General features: G+C 43.8%; 2 protein-coding genes across 5 annotated transcripts; one reads left to right on the top strand and one right to left on the bottom strand.

Moving 5' to 3' along the window:
- Positions 1–182: 182 nt before the first annotated feature.
- psmc2 (proteasome 26S subunit, ATPase 2) lies at positions 183–5092 on the top strand. The gene is made up of 12 exons (XM_020469501.2): positions 183–395; positions 797–834; positions 1100–1181; positions 1480–1579; positions 1727–1858; positions 1974–2046; positions 2446–2541; positions 2778–2942; positions 3255–3342; positions 3578–3780; positions 4507–4603; positions 4824–5092. The coding sequence occupies exons 1-12, from the start codon at positions 323–325 to the stop codon at positions 4979–4981; spliced, it is 1305 nt and encodes a 434-aa protein (XP_020325090.1). The 5' UTR covers positions 183–322; the 3' UTR covers positions 4982–5092.
- Positions 5093–5128: 36 nt separating this feature from the next.
- slc26a5 (solute carrier family 26 member 5) lies at positions 5129–20552 on the bottom strand. Of its 4 annotated transcripts, none has more exons than XM_031815217.1 (18): positions 19695–20552; positions 18280–18567; positions 17516–17655; positions 15215–15325; positions 12414–12601; positions 11897–12061; positions 11410–11645; positions 10939–11086; positions 10417–10530; positions 9867–9944; positions 9504–9599; positions 8934–9040; positions 8650–8719; positions 8055–8147; positions 7706–7834; positions 7166–7381; positions 6883–6937; positions 5129–6734 (listed from the first exon to the last, which is right to left on the bottom strand). In XM_031815217.1, exons 2-18 carry the CDS (start codon positions 18435–18437, stop codon positions 6595–6597), a joined length of 2244 nt encoding a protein of 747 aa, XP_031671077.1. In that variant the 5' UTR covers positions 18438–18567; positions 19695–20552; the 3' UTR covers positions 5129–6594. The 4 variants fall into 4 exon arrangements, with proteins under 4 accessions (XP_031671077.1, XP_031671078.1, XP_031671079.1 ...); XM_031815218.1 differs by having other exon boundaries at positions 18280–18564; positions 19695–19926; XM_031815219.1 differs by lacking the exon at positions 8055–8147 and having other exon boundaries at positions 19695–19927.
- Positions 20553–21140: the final 588 nt, after the last annotated feature.

Genomic DNA, 21140 nt, shown 5'->3' with positions numbered 1-21140 from the left:
CCTTATATTTAGTTCCTAAATAATACTTTTAAATTTCAGAGACGATCTTCTCACAAACGAGTTATACTAGTATTAAGTATGTCGCTTAAATATGTTAAGAATATTCATACATTTGAACAGATATTGGTTGTATAAAATACATTGATTGTATAAAATATATATAAAAAACTTGGAACATTATGACAATGGTCGTCAAATAAAGGTCCGACCCCCATTTCCGGTTAATTGTGCACAGCGGAAGTAACAAACCTGCTGTGTAATCCTTGTTGTGCTGAAGCACAAAATCTTCTAGTAAAACTTTATACACAGAATAACATTAGCAATGCCAGATTATTTGGGAGGCGATCAAAGGAAAATCAAAGATGCCAAAGAAGAGGAGGATAAACCTATCAGATGTATGTGATTATATTTTTTAGCTAACGTTAGCTAGCTTGGTCAGTACGACAGTTAGCAAACGTTAGCTAATTTAAGTCATTTAATGTGAATACTTTAACAAAGCTAGCTCGTTAATAACAATATGAGCTAGATAGGTACTTAACAAAAATCAAACAAGCCACGGTGATCTTTACCAGTATGGCTTAATATCATTAGTTATCCAGCCAGGGCTAATGTTAGCTAGCCTTGGCTAATGAACAGTTTGCCAGTTTTGTTTTGGACACCTATGTCACGGTGGGTTCTTTAAATTGTTATCAATTATGCCTGGATGTAAAGACAAGCTATTATAGTAATAATATTTGCATATTTAATAGCTACGAATTGGTTCTTCGTGAATGTTATGTAAATTTTTGCCCTCCAGCTTTGGATGAAGGAGACATTGCCTTATTGAAAACTTATGTAAGTATGAGCCAGTTTATACCTGTACATTAATTGATTACTATTTTACATCTTGTAGACCTAACTATAATCATAATGACCCCTGTGATGTTGTCTAATGGTGTAGGACAGGCCAATTCATTTTCCAGTTAATAGCTATTGATTAAAGGTTGATTATCACTGATTTGAAATGTCATTATCTGCTACAACAACTACATAGCCTACATTCACTGGAAAACATGCAATTCTTTGTGACTGACATCTTTGTATTGCTGGTTGTGAACAGGGCCAGAGCACTTACTCCAGACAGATTAAGCAAGTGGAAGATGACATCCAAAACCTGCTCAAGAAGATCAATGAACTAACCGGTAGGCAGCAATGTGATTATCCGTAACATCCATGTGCATTATCACTCATTTAACATTGGTAGTGTATATTGAATAGGGATTGAGTTCAGGTCACAGTTGTAAATGAGAAGTTGTTCTCGACTAGCCTGCCTGGTTAAATAAAAGGTGAAATAAAATAAAATCTACCCTCCCACAATGCTTGAAAAACATTTAGAATGTGTCTTTCTTTTCCTTAGTGATAGCAGAACATCTGTGATTTGTTGCTTTCACGTCTGACAGGTAGTGTATGTGCACTAACCTCAGCTATCTAACAATGCAGGCATTAAGGAATCGGACACTGGCCTGGCTCCCCCTGCACTTTGGGATCTGGCTGCAGACAAACAGACTCTGCAAAGTGAGCAGCCACTGCAGGTGGCAAGGTATGGCACACTTCTCAATTTACTGTATCTCACCAGCATCATGTAATAGACTTAACTGTATTAAAAAACTATGGATCTTTTTTTATTAGGTTTTGTTTTCTAGTTTGAGCTAAACACCCACATGCTTGTTGTATTTTGTTGTGGCAGATGCACAAAGATCATCAACGCTGACTCTGAAGATCCAAAGTACATCATCAATGTGAAGCAGTTTGCCAAGTTTGTGGTGGACCTGAGTGACCAGGTGGCCCCCACTGACATAGAGGAGGGTATGAGAGTCGGGTAAGGATGAAGGGTGATATCTTACTTCAATAGGAATCACGTGTGCCAATGTCCAATATTGCATAGGTAAGGTATTATTGTTAGATACTTAAGTATCTTGTGTTTTATCTTTTAGTGTGGACAGAAACAAGTACCAGATCCACATTCCTCTGCCTCCCAAGATTGACCCCACAGTCACTATGATGCAGGTAAGACGTGACACAACCGCTTGATCTCAATTCAAGATCTGTTTCCTCACCTTCATCTGCAACGATTGGGAAAGTACTTGACGGGTGAAAACAATATGGTGGAAGCTCATCCTTAGGTTGGCTTTCACCCGGTCAGCGCTTTCAGATCAGTGCAATGAAGGCCAACATCTAAACTGTTTACTGCAAATGGGAAATTCCTTGAAACAGAGTTTCTATTGGACAAATTCAGGTAGGTCCCTCCCCCTTTGGTTCAGTTTGGTTCCTAGTGAATACACCTCAAGTAGTGCCTCCCTGCTTGGTGCTTAATGTTTACAGCCATGGCCTGAAATAAGGATGCTTGTCAAAGTATTGTAGCTACCTGAACTAACAGCAATGTCTCTCCCTGTCTCTGTCTACTAGGTGGAGGAGAAGCCTGATGTGACCTACAGTGACGTGGGTGGATGTAAAGAGCAGATTGAGAAGCTCAGGGAGGTGGTGGAGACCCCACTGCTCCATGTAAGTGTCTCAATTTGTCATTTATAATCATTCTACCGAATATCACAAAATATGTATAAACTATACATTCGTGACATTTAAATGAGAAGGTATCAATAAGGCAATAAAGACCTGGGTGAGTGCCCTCAGATTTCCTGCATTTGTGGTAGGGTTATTAGACATCTTGTACACTTAAAACATATTGGATCCTTCGTACCTCTGCTTATTTCTCCTCTCGTTGTCTGTTCTGCTTTCAGCCCGAGAGGTTTGTCAACCTGGGTATTGAGCCCCCGAAGGGGGTTCTGCTGTTCGGCCCACCTGGTACAGGTAAAACCCTGTGTGCCAGAGCCGTGGCCAACCGCACCGATGCCTGCTTCATCAGGGTCATCGGCTCAGAGCTGGTCCAGAAATACGTGGGAGAGGTGAGTCAATGGTGGAGGGTGAAGTTGCCCCTAGACACTGATCTTGGGTCAGTTTAGAATTTCCCCCAATAATGGTTAGGGTCGGAGGATGGGAAGCTGATCCTAGATCTGTATATAGGGTAAACTTCAACCCAGAGCTAGTCACAAAATCAAGTTAGTCACAATCAATATTGTTTTCAACCCAGAGCTAGTCACAATCAAGTTGTATTTGAATAGATTTGAGAACTCAGGATGATGGAGAATTAACTCATGAATGTGGTCCTGAATCGGTGTAAGCTTACCTTGTTCTCTGTACTTGTTTCTCTTCCTCAGGGTGCCAGAATGGTGCGGGAGCTTTTTGAGATGGCCAGAACCAAGAAGGCATGTCTCATCTTCTTCGACGAAATTGACGCTATTGGAGGTCAGCACTTAAAAAATTTAAACTTGTGTACTGATTTAAATGCAAGACAACTCTACAAAATAACACATTTATGCATTTCACAAGAAGTGGTAGTAAGTAGCCTTGTCCGAGCCAGAACAACCCATAGGGCAGGAGGCAGCTTGACGTGCACAGGGTGCTCATCTTGTCACCAGAAATAGTAGCCCTGTCTGTGGTTGTGCCTCTACTTCCATGTGGGTTGTGTCTTGTCTTGTAGGGGCCCGTTTTGATGACGGTGCCGGTGGGGACAATGAGGTCCAGAGGACCATGCTGGAGCTCATCAACCAGCTGGATGGCTTCGACCCCAGGGGGAACATCAAGGTCCTGATGGCCACCAACCGGCCCGACACCCTGGACCCGGCCCTCATGAGGCCCGGGCGACTGGACAGGAAGATTGAATTCAGCCTGCCAGACCTGGAGGTTAATACCATGTCTGATTAGAACGAGAGTAACTCTGACTCCAGTCCCTAATGGCACCCTATTCCCTTTGGATCCTGGTCTAAAGTAGTGCACTATATTAGGGAACAGGGTGCAATATGGCTGGTCTAAAGTAGTGCACTATATTAGGGAACAGGTTGCAATTTGGCTGGTCAAAAGTAGTGCACTATATTAGGGAACAGGTTGCAATTTGGCTGGTCAAAAGTAGTGCACTATATTAGGGAACAGGTTGCAATTTGGCTGGTCAAAAGTAGTGCACTATATTAGGGAACATGTTGCAATTTGGCTGGTCAAAAGTAGTGCACTATATTAGGGAACAGGTTGCAATTTGGCTGGTCAAAAGTAGTGCACTATATTAGGGAACAGGTTGCAATTTGGCTGGTCAAAAGTAGTGCACTATATTAGGGAACAGGTTGCAATTTGGCTGGTCAAAAGTAGTGCACTATATTAGGGAACAGGTTGCAATTTGGCTGGTCAAAAGTAGTGCACTATATTAGGGAACAGAGTGCCATTTGGAACGTAGCCGGACTCCTCCTGACTTGGTGAATATGCAGAGGAATAGCTTACATAGGTGGTAATAAAAAATGCATGAAGATGAATGAGTAGCGAATGAAGTTAGCTGCCAACAATTATTCCTACTGTATGAATAGTGAAGATATGAATGTAGAGTGGCCTGGCCGTGTGGTAAAGAATGAGGTGTTGTTTCAGGGTCGTACTCACATCTTCAAGATCCATGCCCGCTCCATGAGCGTGGAGAGAGACATCCGCTTCGAGCTGCTGGCTCGTCTCTGTCCCAACAGCACAGGTAAGATGACCCAACACTGTTGTTCCGGTGATGCGACACAAGGGGGCACCACTATTTTTAGTAACTGACATGTATAAAGGCTGCGTTGGAATTCTCTACCCTGCACTCTACTGCAGCCCAATGACTGGCTCCAACCATGTAGCCCACACCCTGTTAAGACATATTTGGGATGCAAGGTAGTCAATCTGAAACAATCACACCGTTTGTTTTGTCCTATTAGGTGCTGAGATTCGCAGCGTGTGCACGGAGGCGGGTATGTTCGCCATCCGCGCCCGCCGGAAGATCGCCACTGAGAAGGACTTCCTGGAGGCGGTCAACAAGGTCATCAAGTCCTACGCCAAGTTCAGCGCCACCCCAAGATACATGACCTACAACTAAACAGCGCTGTCTGCATCTGGGGTTGTTTCCCAAGAGGCTGGGGAGGAGAGTCAATGCTCATTTTCTGTCATTAAACATTACCTACACAAATAAAGTTTATTCCAGTTTGGACATTTTCTAGTTTTCATTCAATCACACATTGACCTGTACTATAAAACTGCATTGTTTATTGATGTAAAAGTCAAGCCGTAAGATATGTACAGTACATTTAAACCATCCATATATTACCACAAAAATATTGATAACTTCAAATGTACAAATTCATAGCTTTGTACCAACACAACATACAGCACTAGATGAGTGACTTGAATCGGACCAAACGCAGTGTTCAGCTGCATATCACTGATTGAAAGACACTTGACAAAACAGCAGATTATTTGAAAAGAATAGTACGAGTAACAGCTGTGAAGTGGCCTACCTGATTAGATTGTAGATTTGCACACTAATTGTACAATGACAAACTAATGATGCATTTCTTAGATATTCAGCAGGAAAGGGGTAACAAGAGGCCAATCTTTGAGAAAAACATGGTAAAAGTACCATCTATTCAACATGTCAGAGCTACAGTGGTGGGCCTATTCAGTGTTGCTCTCCTGGATCTCAAATGTAACCACTAATGGGGATGCTCTGAAAAGACCCTCGGCACTCAACATGTGACCTAAAACCTGAGTGTTGCTATTTCTCTTCTACTTTGAGACAATGCTGTGAAGAACACAAGTGCTTGAAACCATTTCAAAGACGCAGTAAATTGATAAATGACTTGCTCTTAGCATAAAACGCCAAGAGTCCTGCACGCTGCAGCCCGTAGGAATGTTAGCAATAAAACAAAACCCATCTTTATTAAATATATTTATCTCTGCTTAAAACAAGAAGTTGCACTTGGAGATGGGCGTTCAGACTGTCTCCGGTGCTGCTGGTTGGAGGTCTCCAGCCCGAACTCCCCCGGGTCACCTAAGCCTTGTTCACACTGCAGGCCTTAATGCTCAAATCAGTTTTTTAAATTCATTTTGGAATACTGACTGTCCAAACATCAAGTTACCAAATCAGATTAGTTTGTGTTCAGACATCAGTCATTTGCTGACATGGCTATGCTAGTTATCATAGTAACAACAGGTGTGTGTGCAGTGGTGTAGGTGTTTGTGCTTCCTAGCACTCAGAAGTTATGTAGCAGGCTAAGGTGACGACTCCTGCCATGGACGTTTCCCAGTTGCTTTGAATGTTCAAAATAATTTTAAACAATTAACAAGCTAGTTAGCTACCACGTTCTTGTCAGAGTAGCTAGCAAGCATCAAGAGATGCCAAATAAGTCTAAAAACACCTTGAGGGCAAATAAATCAGATTTTACCGTTCAAACACGTCAGATAGCCAGGAATCAGATTTGTACCTGACTTCAAACCACCTACGAAGGTGGTTTGAAATGTGGCTAGAAGTATCCTAATCCATTTCCTGTTCAGACTGCAGGAAAAAAGGAACAGATTTGAATGATTTATATATCTATATATAATAAAGGATTTGAGTCACTTCAAACTGCTAATGAGAACATGGCTTTAGAGCAGCCTTGGGTGCATGTGGCCCTGTGTCCCCTCCCCCTTGATGTCCCCCGTCAGACAATGTCATTGGATGGCAGTGATGGTGGGCGGGGCAGTCCGGCGCCGACAGTGCAATACGGCGTCATGGACGGTGGGGAAGACCATTTCTGGGGCCACGACCCCGGTGAAAAACTGCAGGGTGCGGAGTTCAGCCAGCAGAGTTCCTGTTAGGAAACAACACACAGTTTGGTAGGTAGGCCTATATCTAACTGACTAGTGTTATCGTTGCTACGGCTAGTGTCTTAAACAACCTCTAGTTCAGTTACCCTCAGGTTTTTTAATAGTAATCTAGATCAGTATGTTATAACTCACTGCTGCAGCCAGCGATGAAGACACACACATCCACAGCGGCATACTCCTTGATCACCTGCAGAGAGGAAAACTCATGAGAACACCATGAAATGATGAAGTTGGAAACTTAAGAGGCGATCAGAAGTAACACCAGAGTCCTGTTCAGCCCAACATTATGATAGAAATGTCATGAACAAAGCTGACATTACGCCTAATTCTGCATGACAGAAAGGCATATCTGTTCTGTAATGTTACACTTCTGAACAGACCCCAGTGCTCTGCGAGTCGAGATAAGGTCCCTTACCAACTTGATTGCTTTGGCTCCCACAGAATCTATGAAGTTGACGGGGGTCCAGTCCAGAATGAGGGTGTGGACAGGACAGAGGGGCTCTAGGAAACGGGTCTCCTCAGAGTCTGACTCTGTGTGGGTCTCGGCCACCTGCCCATTCCCCTGCACCTCCAAGTGGTTCTGGGAGCCGCCCCCTGCCACCACTTCGTGAGTGACGCCCAGCTCCAAATCCTGGCCCAATCACAAGACGACCGAAATTGTATCAGCCAATCATATAGGAGAATGAAGGAAACCAATATCGTGTCTGCCAATCACACAAGACCAAAATTGTACCAGGCAATCACACCTCTTTTGGCTTCAAACCAACCACAACAAGGCTAACAGCAAAAGCCTCTTAGAAAATGACTACGTGAAGGCCTTCAATTCTGCCCGTCTGTCTGGTGTTCTGGTTACAGTGTCAATATGTGGCGTGTTTTAACAAGAAGCAGGGGAAGTAAACCAAATAGTGATATTGTGAGTGACGGAGCAGAAAAATACCATATTGAATGGGCTCACCAGTTTGACGACAGCACTCATTTTTTGTGGTGACTTGTGGTTTTGGCTCTCCCTCTCTGCGCTCTCCTTCTTCAGTTTTCTTTTTCGGGCTTTCCGTATAGCCTGGAGATGTACTGGGTCTACTCCTGTCTGTACACATGTTTAAATATGACGAGACACGATGGGCCAAGCTGTTTTTTTTCAATGCAAGGATCCCCCACTGAACTGTAGTGTAGCTACAGTCTACAGGAGAGATGGACTAGTTTGCTAGGCCTAAAGTGCTTGACCCGTAACATAGTCAGACAATAATGAAAACGTATGCAACTCTGCATATTCCACACACAGAAACACACACGGCAGCTGAGATTACCTTCTCTTTGAGGGCGTTCAAATAAAGGTCACTGTTTGCAAAGTAGATTGATGAGTTTGAGTGGAAAATCTTAATCCCTGTGCATTCAGCTGCCTGGAACAGAGAGGCAGAATCACAGGTCTCACTGCTCATCCAACACCATGTACTTTCTCATTCTATCCCAGGGTAGTTACAGGCCAGGGCACTAAGTTACAGGCCAGGGCACTAAGTTACAGGCCAGGGCACTAAGTTACAGGCCAGGGCACTAAGTTACAGGCCAGGGCACTAAGTTACAGACCAGGGCACTAAGTTACAGGCCAGGGCACTAAGTTACAGGCCAGGGCACTAAGTTACAGGCCAGGGCACTAAGTTACAGGCCAGGGCACTAAGTTACAGGCCAGGGTGCTAAGTTACAGGCCAGGGTGCTAAGTTACAGGCCAGGGAGCTAAGTTACAGGCCAGGGCACTAACAAGTTCATTTAGAAAAACCTTGTCCACCATTACAATTTCTTTGTGACAAACGTGTTCAATACTGTAATGAGACCCAGCTTTTTAGTGCCTGCAACTGTAAGACCATATAGAGAGTTGCTCATTATCACAAAATGACACATTATTACTTTTTCATATTCATCCACGTCACAGTACAGGCCTGTGTCCAGGACCTGTCCCAGGATCACACTCTTTGGGCTGTGGAGAAGAAGGGGGCGAGAGATATTGAAACGTTTTAGCACAGTTATTTCATACATTTCCATTGAACAGATTAAAACTGAAATGACTCAACTTAAAAATCTAGCTTTTTTCCAAATCAAGCTGGTGATATGAAATGGTTACCAGTGATCGTGAAGGGGATATTAAATACTACACTTGAATATATTTCAGAAGTAGTAGGATGGTTTAGTACCTCTGTGTTCTGTAGATGACACTCAGGATAGCAAATCCTAAGGCCACCAGAAGTCCAAGATCAAGGCCCAACAGCACAGAGGCCACAAAGGCTACCAGCCAGATAGCCTGGAAGACAATACAGACCAAAGCAACAATGGTTACAGATCCATAGTATAGGCCTCGTCCCAGGTCTCTTTGTGCTGTGTATCCAACTCTTACAGTCACTGTCATGCAGTGACTAAGAGTTGCGAACTGATCTGGGACCAGGCTTCCATAGCAAACTGATCTGGGACCAGGCTTCCATAGCAAACTGATCTGGGACCAGGCTTCCATAGCAAACTGATCTGGGACCAGGCTACCATAGCATGACATGTACTGAAGGAATCTGTCCGATTGGGTTTTCTGGTGCGATGTGGTCATGATGCGGTCAGATCATTTAAATTGCTTACATTTTAGTCAATTCAGAAAGTAAACCAAATTCTAAGTTTACATTGAAAAGCATTTAAGATAATTGGAATTTCAGTGTACTTCCTGAAATGACCCTGGGTTAGATGTAATCAGAAGGAGTTGTGTTGCGGTCCAGACTCACCAACTCGATCTTGCTGGTCCTCCACAGGGCAGGGATGTCCCTGAATTGTTTAAACATCCCCAGCAGGTTAACCATGATGATGGCAGCCAGCGCGGTCTGAAATGACAGGAGGGGGGGTTGAGTCGGGGTGCATTACCATTCAAATAGGATTGGACATTTCAATGCAAATATTTATTTCTTAGGCTACTGTGATAGCGATTCAAATTCCAACATTAATGCAACTTTAATTGGTTGACATTTTGCAAGGGATATATTAAATTAAGCTAGTGCCTCTGACAGGACTGTTTCCCTTCCTCATTCTTCCTTAGCCATCTCATAGAACACCCGCTGTAGGTGGTGTTGGTCGGTAACTGTTACACCCACCTGTGGCAGAGGCTGGAAGACAAAACCAATGGCCACCACCACCAGCAACACCACCATGGACGCCAACAGACCTGCAATCTGCAAAGACACACACAGATAAGGTACGTTAACACACCTATCATTTAGCCTTCCTGGAGTCTGCACAGAAGCGTCTGTGGTTGATCTAATCTTTATGGCTTCACGGCCCCAATTTAGCTCCCGTTATGAGGTGACACATGTAATGAAAGGACAACTGTGTCATGTTAATGGCCATACACTCAGTGTGGGCCCAGCAAACAGGATGGGTGTGTGTGTGTGTCACTGTATCAAATCAAATTTTATTTGTCGCATGCACCGAATACAACAGAGAAATGTTTACTTACAAGCCCTTAAAAGTAACAATTAAAGAGCAGTAGTAAAATAACAATAGCGAGGCTGTATACAGGGGTAACGGAACAGAGTCAATGTGCGGGGGCACCAGTTAGTCGAGGTAATATTACATGTAGGTAGATATTAAAGTCACTATGCATCTATGTATGTGTGTGTCTGAGTCTGCGCATGTGTGTGTTACCTGCGTATTGCCCCCGGTGCTCTCCTGCACCAGACTGCGGGACATGGAACAGGTGATGGCGAAGGTGTGGAAGAAAGAGCTGACAAAGTTACACAGGCCCAGGGCAATCAGCTCCTACAGGGCAACACAGAGCCAACGGGTTAGACTCTGGGGTAAAGTATCCCACAGGTACAGATCTAGGATCAGCTCCTACAGGGCAACACAGAGCCAACGGGTTAGACTCTGGGGTAAAGTATCCCACGGGTACAGATCTAGGATCAGCTCCTACAGGGCAACACAGAGCCAACGGGTTAGACTCTGGGGTAAAGTATCCCACAGGTACAGATCTAGGATCAGCTCCTACAGGGCAACACAGAGACAACGGGTTAGAATCTGGGGTAAAGTATCCCATAGGTACAGATCTAGGATCAGTTTCCCTCACCCCATGCCTAACCTTAACCATTAGTGGGGAAATGCTATGATGTTCTTTGACATCGCCACTCTCCAAGGCTATAATGGCTACAGTACTGTGGATAAACTGACCTGGTTACCATCCACACTGTAGCCGTGTTTCAGAGCAAAGATCTTGGCCAGAGAGATTCCCATGGAGAAGCCCACCACCGCTATGGCGATAGAATCCGTTACCAAGTTGGGCAGCAGAGAGAAGTCTGGGATTGCAGGTGGAAGCAGCCTGGAAACAAATAACAAATATTGTCTGAAAAGTTGACTGAATAGTAGCAACTGTTTGTACAGTACATGTCTTCTGATGCTGTTACTTGTGCATTTTGACTCACTAAACACTTTTTGGACCATGATGTGTCACCGATACCTTTTCCCACAATAGAGCTGACTTGAACCGTACTGGCTTGGATATTGGGTTCTCACAATGTGCTTTCAGGTTCTAGTAACCATGTAGGATGCATACAGCAACCCGTTTGGTTTGGCTGGGCCGAAGGCCAGTTCAGTACAGCTTGGTTTGGATTGGCCCAGTAGTGTGAAAAGTCCTTCTCTTACCCGGATGGAATTGTCCTGACCACGTCCACTTGGTAGTTCTCTGACAGACTGAGGCCATAGGAGATCCCCGTTGAGACCATGACCACAATGATCTCTCCAGGGATGGGCACAGGCAGCTTCTTCTTGAAGCGCTCGTTGAGGTCCTTCACGCAGTAGAGGACCACCATGCAGACCCCGCCCACAATCAACGTGGTCACGTTGGTGCTGGTGATGTCACTGAACACGGCCGTGACACTCTGGGAGGAGAGAGGAGGTGTGAGAGACCTGAGAGTGTGTCCGTGTCCCCGAGAGCATTGCATAAAACTCACAATCTATATTTATCAGGAATTAATCATTTGTCGATTTATAACTAAATCATGCAGGCTTGTAAACTAGGCCTAATACCCATGTATTACAGCAGAGTACATCCACGGACACCTATAAGGTGGATGAATTTCCTGTCTACTACTGTTTAAAAGTTAACCACTCCACTCCGTCAGTGACTCACATGAAGAGCGGACAGGGGCCCACTGAAGCGCGGGGTCTGGATGCCCAGCAGGTATTTAAGCTGAGAGATGAAGACGTGAACAGCCGCGGCCGTGGTGAATCCGCGTACCAGGGGCTCCGTGAGGTAGATGGCCACAAAGCCAAACCGCAACAACCCCAGGACCAGCTGGGGGGAAAGGAAAGAAGGAGACAGACAGAAAGACAAAGACAAACAAGGGGAGAGTAGATGATGACGATTTACTTGCATAATAAATGTCAACATAGATAAAGAAGGTTGACATTAGTTCAACTAAGTTGCGGTCCTGTGGATCCCACTATGGTTGAGTAAACAGTGAGCGCTGAGAAACCGGTTGAAACCACAAACCCCCAAGGTTATGGGATGTACCTTATCTTTGGCATGAACTTTGACCTCTTATTGAGTGACTGACTAGTGGTGGGAAAGCTAGTGGCAACAGAGAGGATGCTGGGTTATTTGAGGGGACATTTTTCTGAAGGTGGAAGAGGGGAGTGTAATCCACCTGTATGACTCCCACCAGGGTGGTGAGGACTACGGCTATGTGGACCCTCCTGGCATCGCGGGCCTCTGTGTCGATGAAGACGGTGGTATTGGTGGCGGTACCATTCAGGGCCTGGATCATGAACATGGAGTCAGGGGCCTCCCTCACCACCACTCCTCCAATCATCAGGCTGATCACCGCAAACGTGCCTGCAGAGAGCACAGCCAGCCTTAAAATTAGGGGTGTCAAACTCAACTCCTGGAGGGTTGAATGTTAGCCGTTTTTGCTATTTCCTTTCAATTTGTGGTAGCAGGCTGCCTAATGGTTAAGAGCATTATAACACTAACCGAAATGTCGCTGGTACAAAATCACAGAGCCGACTAGGTGAAAAGTCTGTCAATGTGCCCTTAAGCAAGGCACTTAACCCTAATTGCTCCTGTAAGTCTCCCTGGTTAAGAGCATCTGCTAAATGACTCAAATGTAAATGCAAAATGTGTCCAATTAAGACCTAGACAATCAGGGAGTTCCTTACTAATTAGTGACCTTAACTAATCAATGAAGAACAGGAGAGGAGCGAAAACCAACCGACACTCGGCCCTCCAGGAATTGACTTCCGACACCCCTGGAGGTTAATGGTTTAGGGGTAGGGGCTTTTAAGGGACAGGGTTTAGGAGTTCTAGGCTTCAGGGACACAGACAAAGGGCTTAACACCTGGCAACATCATTGATACTGAATATGACGACATCTTCACTCTGAAAACAGAATAATAGAAGTATAAATGAATTCAATGAACTGAACTGTGAGGCGCACTCTCTCTTCAGTGGGTTGAGTCTGACTGACCATTGCCTCTCATCCCGTGTGGTTCAATAGGTAGAGCATGCACCACCAAAATTGTGGCTTCGCTTCCCGGGACCACACACATGGAAAACATATGCACGAATGACTGTAAGTCTCTTTGTATGAAAGTGTCTGTTAAACGGCATATATTATTATTTCATGACATTGAATCATACAAGTTTGACTTCAAGTCTTGGGCACTCCCCCTAGGTCAAATAATTATCATAGCACTCCCCATTCCCCTCGGGGTTATCAGTCAGTCGCCAAGGTGCCAGGTTCTTTATCAGTAATGGTTTAATAGAGAGGGGAGACATCAGTGCCACACCAGTGCAAACAGCTGTGAACCCAGTCCAGGCGCCTCTGCCAGGGCAAGTCACTGTGTCTGGTAAACGAGGTATGAAGCAATGTAAAAACGAATGTTAAAAATGTGTTCTCATTTCCAGATCAGGTTTGCTTGTGTTAGTTTGTTACGTTTGCAACTAGAGATGTTGACACGGGCTTTTGCCCAAGACTTGAACGGGTGCCAAAATATTCCTTCATCCCTGCCTCAGAGGGAGAGAAGGCGGTCGCAAGTTACTACAGCAACTGCCCTCCTTAAGGCCACAATTTGGGCAGAGGCCATTTTGTTACAACTGCTGCCGCTAACTAAACCAAGACGGTTTTAGTTCTTCTTTTCTTGTTGAAGTGTTTAATGTGATTCACTGACTCACCGAGTTGTCAAAAGGAGACAAACGTGACGGCTGAAATTGGAGGCAAGACTATGTCTGCTTTGAATGTTCCCATAAATCTAGCCTGTCTATGTGCAACAGATGGGGTCACTATATGCCAAGAGACCTGACCTCACCCAAGCTTCACAAGGACACCGATCAATTCCCAAAGTAAACCATTTCAAAACTGTCCTCATTTCCTGAAGTGTCATGAAAAAAATAGTTTATCTTTTAGAGCTATTATTCTGGTCACTTAATCTGTTACTTTTGAACAGATTAATCTCTCAGAGGTAACACCCAGACTCTTGATTGACTGTGCTCCCTGGGTGGATGAGAAGGCCGAGTCCCATATAGCACCATATTACCTTCATAGTGCACTACTGTGGAGCCGGGCCCCATAGGGCTCTGACCAACAGTAGAGCACTAAATAGGAAATAGGGTGCTATTTGGAATTCACCCGTTGTCGGCGTGGTTTGGAATGGTCAGTCTGTACTTGGCACAGCCACCGGAATACAAAACCCTCTGGCCAAGAAGTGAAAAGGCCACGGCTGTCCAGGGGTAGAGACCTACGGGAAAACTATGTGAATACAACCAGGACTACTTCATTGGAACACCCAGTAGGAGTAACATCCATTATCACCACAGGTAGGCTGCAGGGGTAGTGTTCAGTAGGGCACAAAGTAACAAACCGGTTTGCAAGGGAAAACAAAAACCAATGTTCTTATTAGAGACGTTTGGGTAGTATCTGTACCTCCACGTTTCAAAACATTTACTTTAGCAATAAGGCCAGAGGAAGTGTGGTATATGATCAATATACCACGGGTAAAGGGCTGTTCTTAGGCACGACACAACACAGAGCATCCAGCCTGTATACAAATCAAATCAAATTTATTTATATAGCCCTTCGTACATCAGCTGATATCTCAAAGTGCTGTACAGAAACCCAGCCTAAAACCCCAAACAGCAAGCAATGCAGGTGTACAGGTGTACAGCCCGTAGCCTTGGTATATTGGCCATATATCAAACCCCAGAGGTGCCTCATTGCTATTATAAACTGGTTACCAACGTAATTAGAGCAGTAAAAATAAATGTTGTGTCATACCCATGGTACACGGTCTGATATACCACGACTGTCAGCCAATCAGCATTCAGGGCTCGAACTACCCAGTTTATAACATTTGAACACGACTCCGCTCCTGGTTAGCCACATTATACATCTCAATAGTGTAAAGTGACTTCCTCTGCACTAGTTGGAGCTCTGTCGTCAGGATGGCTCACCTATAGATATGTGTCTAGAGGTCCCAAAGAAGGTGTAGAGCAGGACGGGGTAGAAGGAGGAGTACAGGCCATACACAGGAGGCACGGCAGCCAGCATGGCATAGGCAAGACCTGGGGAGAGAGGATGGGGGGGAGAGATGGAATGATGTTCTACTACCCAGTGCATACACACATTGATACATCAGTAGCTAAGATGGGGAGAAGTCTGTCCATAATAAAGAGCTGCTCTACCTTCTTAACAGCAACGCAGTTCCTACAGGTTCTAGTTTTGTCGCACCTTGACTACTGTACAGTCGTGGGGTCAGGTGCCACAAAGAGGGACTTGTTGTGAAATGTTTTTAAAATTGTACAACTTCCTTCATTTTGATGGACCCCAGGAAGAGTAGCTGCTGCCTTGGCAGGAACTAATGGGGATCCATAATAAATACAGTACCAGTCAAAAGTTAGGACACACTTATTCATTCCAGGATATTTCTTTACTTTTACTATTTTCTACAATGCAGAAGTGAAGACACACTCTTGGCATCCAGGTGAAGCTGGTTGAGAGAATGCCAAGAGTGTGAAAAGCTGTCATCAAGGCAAAGGGTGGCTAGTTTGAAGGATCTCAAATATAAAATATATTTGGATTTGTTCAACACCTTTATGGTTACTACATGATTCCATGTGTTATTTCATAGTTTTGATGTCTTCACTATTATTCTACAATAGTAAAAATAAAGAAAAACCCAAGAATGAGTAGGTGTGTCCAAACTTGACTGGTACTGTATATGCTGAACGAAAATACAAACGCAACAATTTCAAAGATGTTGCTGAGTTACAGTTCATATATAAAGAAATCAGTCAATTGAAATAAATATTAGGCCCTAATCTATGGATTTCATATGACTGGGCAAGGGCGCAGCAATTGGTGGGCATAGGTCCACCCACTGAGGAGCCAGGCCCAGTCAATCAGAATGAGTTTTTCCCCCACAAAAGGGCTTTGTTACAGACAGAAATACTCCTCAGAAGAAGCCGGATGTGGAGGTCCTGGGCTGGTCTGCGGTTGTGAGGCCGGTTGGACATATTGCCAAATGCTACAAAATGACGATGAAAGTGGCTTATGGTAAAAAATAAAAAACATTAAATGATCTGACAACAGCTCTGGTGGACATTCCTGCAGTCAGCATGCCAATTGCACACTCCCTCAAAACATGAGATATCTGTGGCATTGTGTTGTGTGACAAAACTGAGCATTTTAGAGTGGCCTTTTGTCCCCAGCACAAGGTGCATCTGTGTAATGATCATGCAGTTTAATCCGCTTCTTAATATGCCTCACCTGTCAGCTGGATGGATTATCTATCCAAAGGAAAAATGCTCACTAACTGGGATGTAAACAAATTTGTGCACAACATTTGAGAGAAATAAGCTTTTTGTGTGTATGGAAAATTGTTGGGATCTTTTATTTCAGCTCATGAAACCAACATTTGACATGTTGTGTTTATATTTTTGTTAGTATAAAACAATCTGGTCAGAAAGCATCTGGCATTACCACTTCAACACCCTTATCTCCAAGCAGAAGCTGGTGGCCTAGCAGCCTTGTTGTTGGCTCAGCTCATGGCTGGTCTCACCAGTGGTGTGGCACTATTCTTTATAGGTTTGTACCGACTGATGTGTCATTGAATAAAATCCTTTTAGAATAAGAAGAAAAGACATCCTCCAAATGCAACATGTGTGTATACCTACACGTTGGCTCAAATACATGTAGTTTTCTTATTACCCTCAAGCACTAAATTAGCCCCTCCTAACGTCAAAATTGTCAATGATGGTGATTGCCTATCGTGAATGACAATTTGTCATGTTTTACAGGTGAAATTCCAAGCTGCATCTGCCAAACCAGACTTCTGATCTCTGCGTTGTTAATCCATTTCATTAGAATATGGAGTCTTCTTGAATGATGTGTAACTACTGTTTCGTGAGTGAATTTTAAAGCACATGTTAACAACAAGCCATACCTGTACTTGATTTCAATCAAAGCACAAACTGGTAGGCTACTTATTTGGCATGTGTTGTTGACTTTTAGTCACTTTAAAGGGGAAAATCACAAACATTCAGCACAATCAACAATGATTCAGCTTCGATATAACTTTATTAAAACGAGCACCATTCTGAGAAGTGCAGCCCCTGGACTCTAAACCCATTCTGAGCTGTGCAGCAGTATACCCCTGACTCTAAACCCATTCTGAGCTGTGCAGCAGTATACCCCTGACTCTAAACCCATTCTGAGCTGTGCAGCAGTATACCCCTGACTCCAACCCCACTGACCTTGAGGTAGCTGCATGACCCCCGTGCTGAGGCCCGAGACCAGGTCCCCAAACAGGTACTCTTTGACAGGGTAGGACGGCAGCCATGTTAAAATGGGCAGGAAGCTCAGAGCAATGGCTTTGGCCCTCTCTGATGAGCAGCTGGGAAGAGAGAGAGTGAGTGAGTGAGTAGGTAGGGGTGTGTGTGTGTGTGTGTGTGTGTGTGTGTGTGTGTGTGTGTGTGTGTGTGTGTGTGTGTGTGTGTGTGTGTTTAATCAGCTTATCTATTAGGGAAGCTTCCAAGCAGCAAGTAAATGGGTGTGTACTTCTACTAGTGTAATACTAGACAAACATTGTCAGATTAAAAAAATTATAATCATAACTTCACATAAGCTTTTACAGTCGTAACAAATTTCCTGAAAAAAGGTATTGCATAATTCCACATCCCAGTCACACACCCAGCAATGTTCTTCAATCCCGGTCATCAAAACACCGATAGGTATGTCTACTGGGCTGGAACAACACTTGAACACACTGTGGGTCCCAATGACCAGGATTGAAGAACAACACCACTACAGTCTGTTCAGATCTGTAACAGGGTCGTGTTCTTTAGGCGCCTTACGGCAGAAAACAGACTGAAACAGAGTGGGACTACCTGGACCTGTCCAATAAGAACCACAAATGTTTTCCATTTCCTGTTGCAAAACAGTGTGTACTATTATAGTACAGTGTGTACTATTAAACACAACCCAGGTCTGTGGACACTAACTCGATGTAGATGCTTACTGGAGCTGCTGTGCCAGTCTCTGTCTGATGGTCTTGGGGCTCCGCTCTCTCGGGTGCAGGAGCTGGGTGTGAAGGTAGGCCTCATCGAACACAGGCCGTTCCACACGGTACATCAGCGGTGGGGGCGCATCCTCGCAAGGCGTTACATGTTGTTCCATAACACAGACAGGACACTGGGCATGTCAGAGAAAGGGGGCGTTTCCTAGCTTAAGTAGGCTTTTTCTCTCTCTCTCTCTCTGTGGTTCGCTGACTCCTTTTCCACTCGTCCTGCTTCCTCCCGCTGCTCTGCTGAGAGAGGAAGACAAAACAGTCAGTAACTGTTTAGACAAAATGTTTTTGAAGCAAAGCGTTGTTTTGACCAAACTCCAGCAGGGTTGAGCACCATGCGGCTGGTAGTTTTCATTAATAGAGTAGCCCTATTTATGGAGATTACAATAAGTTTCAGAATTTTGGGGGGGGGGGGGGGGGTAGTGTTTTCAGGCATATGGGCTATCTTTTCAAGCAAATATTTTTGAACTGATATTGCAAAATTGTGACCAAATATGAACTTTCTGCTCCATGTGGAAAAAGAAAAACTGGGGTTTATTCACTAGGAACCAAAGGGGAAGAAACAGGAAGTGAACTCCTGAACATGTCCAATAAGAAACTTGTTTTCATGGCAAAACTTTCTGTTGCAAATAGTTGTACTACAGTTGGAACTAATGAATACACCCCATGTGTGTTCTACATAAGAAAGTTTACACTCCAAAATCAATGCAGAGATAGGAGCCTATTCTTTGGGCTAAAGAACAATCCAAACTACACTTCAGGCTGACTGTGGAAGCCTGGCCTACACAACATGGCAAACCAGAGGATATTGACCTTTCAGGTTGGAAGCTACTTAGAGGAAAGTTCTCAGGCAGCCTCACTAAAAATAGACATCCATTTCTTATCATATACTTTATAGACTTCTGCGGCAATGGTAAACATGATCACAATACTCTTAATCAGAACAGTGTCTAAAGCAGGGCTCTCCAACCGTTGTTCCTGGAGAGCTACCCTCCTGTATAGGCATTGACGTAAAGGTATAGGCTATGACTGACTACTTATTGTAAAATCAGAATATTTAAACAAGAATTAAAACATGAGATTAAATATATTAAACTGAACTTCTGGAAACCTGACAACAAAGACGTGAAGTTATCAAAGCATGTGTATAGTAAGTAACTGGCTGTTCCTGATTATGTTAGCTGCCTAGCGACTTGTGTCATCACTGACAAAACACAACCACATCAAAATAAAAGGTAGCTAACTAACGTCAACCACATGTTTTAACCTGAATTTCAGGTTACAGAGGAATGTGTAGCGGAAAAGTGATGGCTATCTACAGAATGAAAAGCGCACATGACAGATGCGAATGAAGGACCATTTCTTACCTTCCCGACCTCAGCCTAGGATGTCACACTCTGACGCGATTGACCGAATTCAATTTTAGAAACTGACCGCGCATCTAGGCTCCGGTTACAGCTTTAACACCGGGAACGCAGTTTAACGACCGTCGACACTCGACAGCCGCATACTCGACCAGAGGAAGATCACTTGATGGAGCCGGGCGCACGTAAACTCTGACGTCACTAAACCAGTGGTCATGGGACTTGTATTTTCTTTCCTACAGTTGTTGGATTCCCCTTTTCTTATTATCGTTATTGGTGCTATCTATATACTTATTATAGTTCTTTGGTTGGTGCTTTTCCAAAGTATATGCATCTACATTTCCAAAATACTCACCTAAATTAGAAAGAAAAATTATACATTGGTTTTGTTTCAGTTTACATAATTCCGTGAATGTTGTCTTGCAGATAAATTTTTAAAAAGACAGAAGATCACTCATTCTCCCATGGAATAGTAGTCCGTTCGGCCTGGCCCTATTGATGGTCATTGCCTCACAGATTGTGAGGCCTATTGGAAATGTGTGACAGACACGAAAGAATATAGGATTTCGTGTGCAGTACACGATTTTGTATACAGTGCATTTCAATCACTGATAAAGACAGTAGGTTACTTAATACAGAAACGAAAGGGAGGGTCGAAAATCTAGCAAACCAAAGGTTGTGTGTTCGAATCTCTTCATGGATAACTTTTGCATTTTCGCTACTTTGCAACTACTTTGCATGTTAGCTAACCCTTCCCCTAACCTTAACCCAACTCCAAAACCTAACCCTTTAACTACTTAGCTAGCATATTAACTACAACCTTAACCCATAACCGTGCTAACCTTAGCCTCGGCAAATTGAAATTCTTGAAATGTACACGAATGCGTCAAGAGAATTGTGTAATACACAGGAAATGCGTTGTGATGAAAATCGTGCCTGTCACGAATTTCGAATAAGTCATTTATGTCTATTTCACAATAAGCTGTGACGGTGTGTTGAACCTTAACCATTTTAAATGTCAACTTCAATGGGCTACAGACCCCATAAGGATACAAAGGCGCTTTCGAGTGGCCTTCTTGTGTAAAATAAATGTATTCATGAAATATTATTAATGTGCTCAAATAATATTCCGACAGATGGCGCCATTGTATGCTTTTTACAAGCTCGTGTCTCGGTTCTGCTTTTTTTTAGTAGGGTACGTTCTGCTTTTTGACATTATATTGCTGGCATTAAATTACAGATACTTGGTCAAAGGCTAAGGTCACCTATACTGCCTAAGTACTGTACTTTATAAAGGGGCAGGTGGGTCCTGCATTCAAACAAATGGTTAAGAAATGGTCATGGATCTAAATGTTGGCTGTGTGAACATTACAACTTCAACCCTTCATAGTCTATCTTAAATGGCCAATTGGGTGTACCAATTTCACCACCACTACTATATCCACCACT

Source organism: Oncorhynchus kisutch, unplaced genomic scaffold (genome assembly GCF_002021735.2).
Source record: "Oncorhynchus kisutch isolate 150728-3 unplaced genomic scaffold, Okis_V2 Okis09a-Okis19a_hom, whole genome shotgun sequence".
NCBI lineage: Eukaryota > Metazoa > Chordata > Actinopteri > Salmoniformes > Salmonidae > Oncorhynchus > Oncorhynchus kisutch.
Note: the sequence above shows the minus strand (reverse complement) of the source record. Positions and strands in the feature narration are given on the sequence as shown.

Bases quoted from the DNA above. Each gene is read 5' to 3' on its own strand.
- psmc2 (XM_020469501.2), top strand. From the start codon at position 323: ATGCCAGATTATTTGGGAGGCGATCAAAGGAAAATCAAAGATGCCAAA. The intron at 835-1,099 runs GTAAGTATGAGC...GGTTGTGAACAG, and splicing joins TTGCCTTATTGAAAACTTAT to GGCCAGAGCACTTACTCCAG. The intron at 2,047-2,445 runs GTAAGACGTGAC...TCTGTCTACTAG, and splicing joins CCACAGTCACTATGATGCAG to GTGGAGGAGAAGCCTGATGT.
- slc26a5 (XM_031815217.1), bottom strand. From the start codon at position 18,437: ATGGAACAACATGTAACGCCTTGCGAGGATGCGCCCCCACCGCTGATG. The intron at 12,062-12,413 runs GTGGATTACACT...CTTTCCCCCCAG, and splicing joins CCCTGGTGGGAGTCATACAG to CTGGTCCTGGGGTTGTTGCG. The intron at 11,087-11,409 runs GTAAGAGAAGGA...ATTTGTTTCCAG, and splicing joins GTCAGGACAATTCCATCCGG to GCTGCTTCCACCTGCAATCC.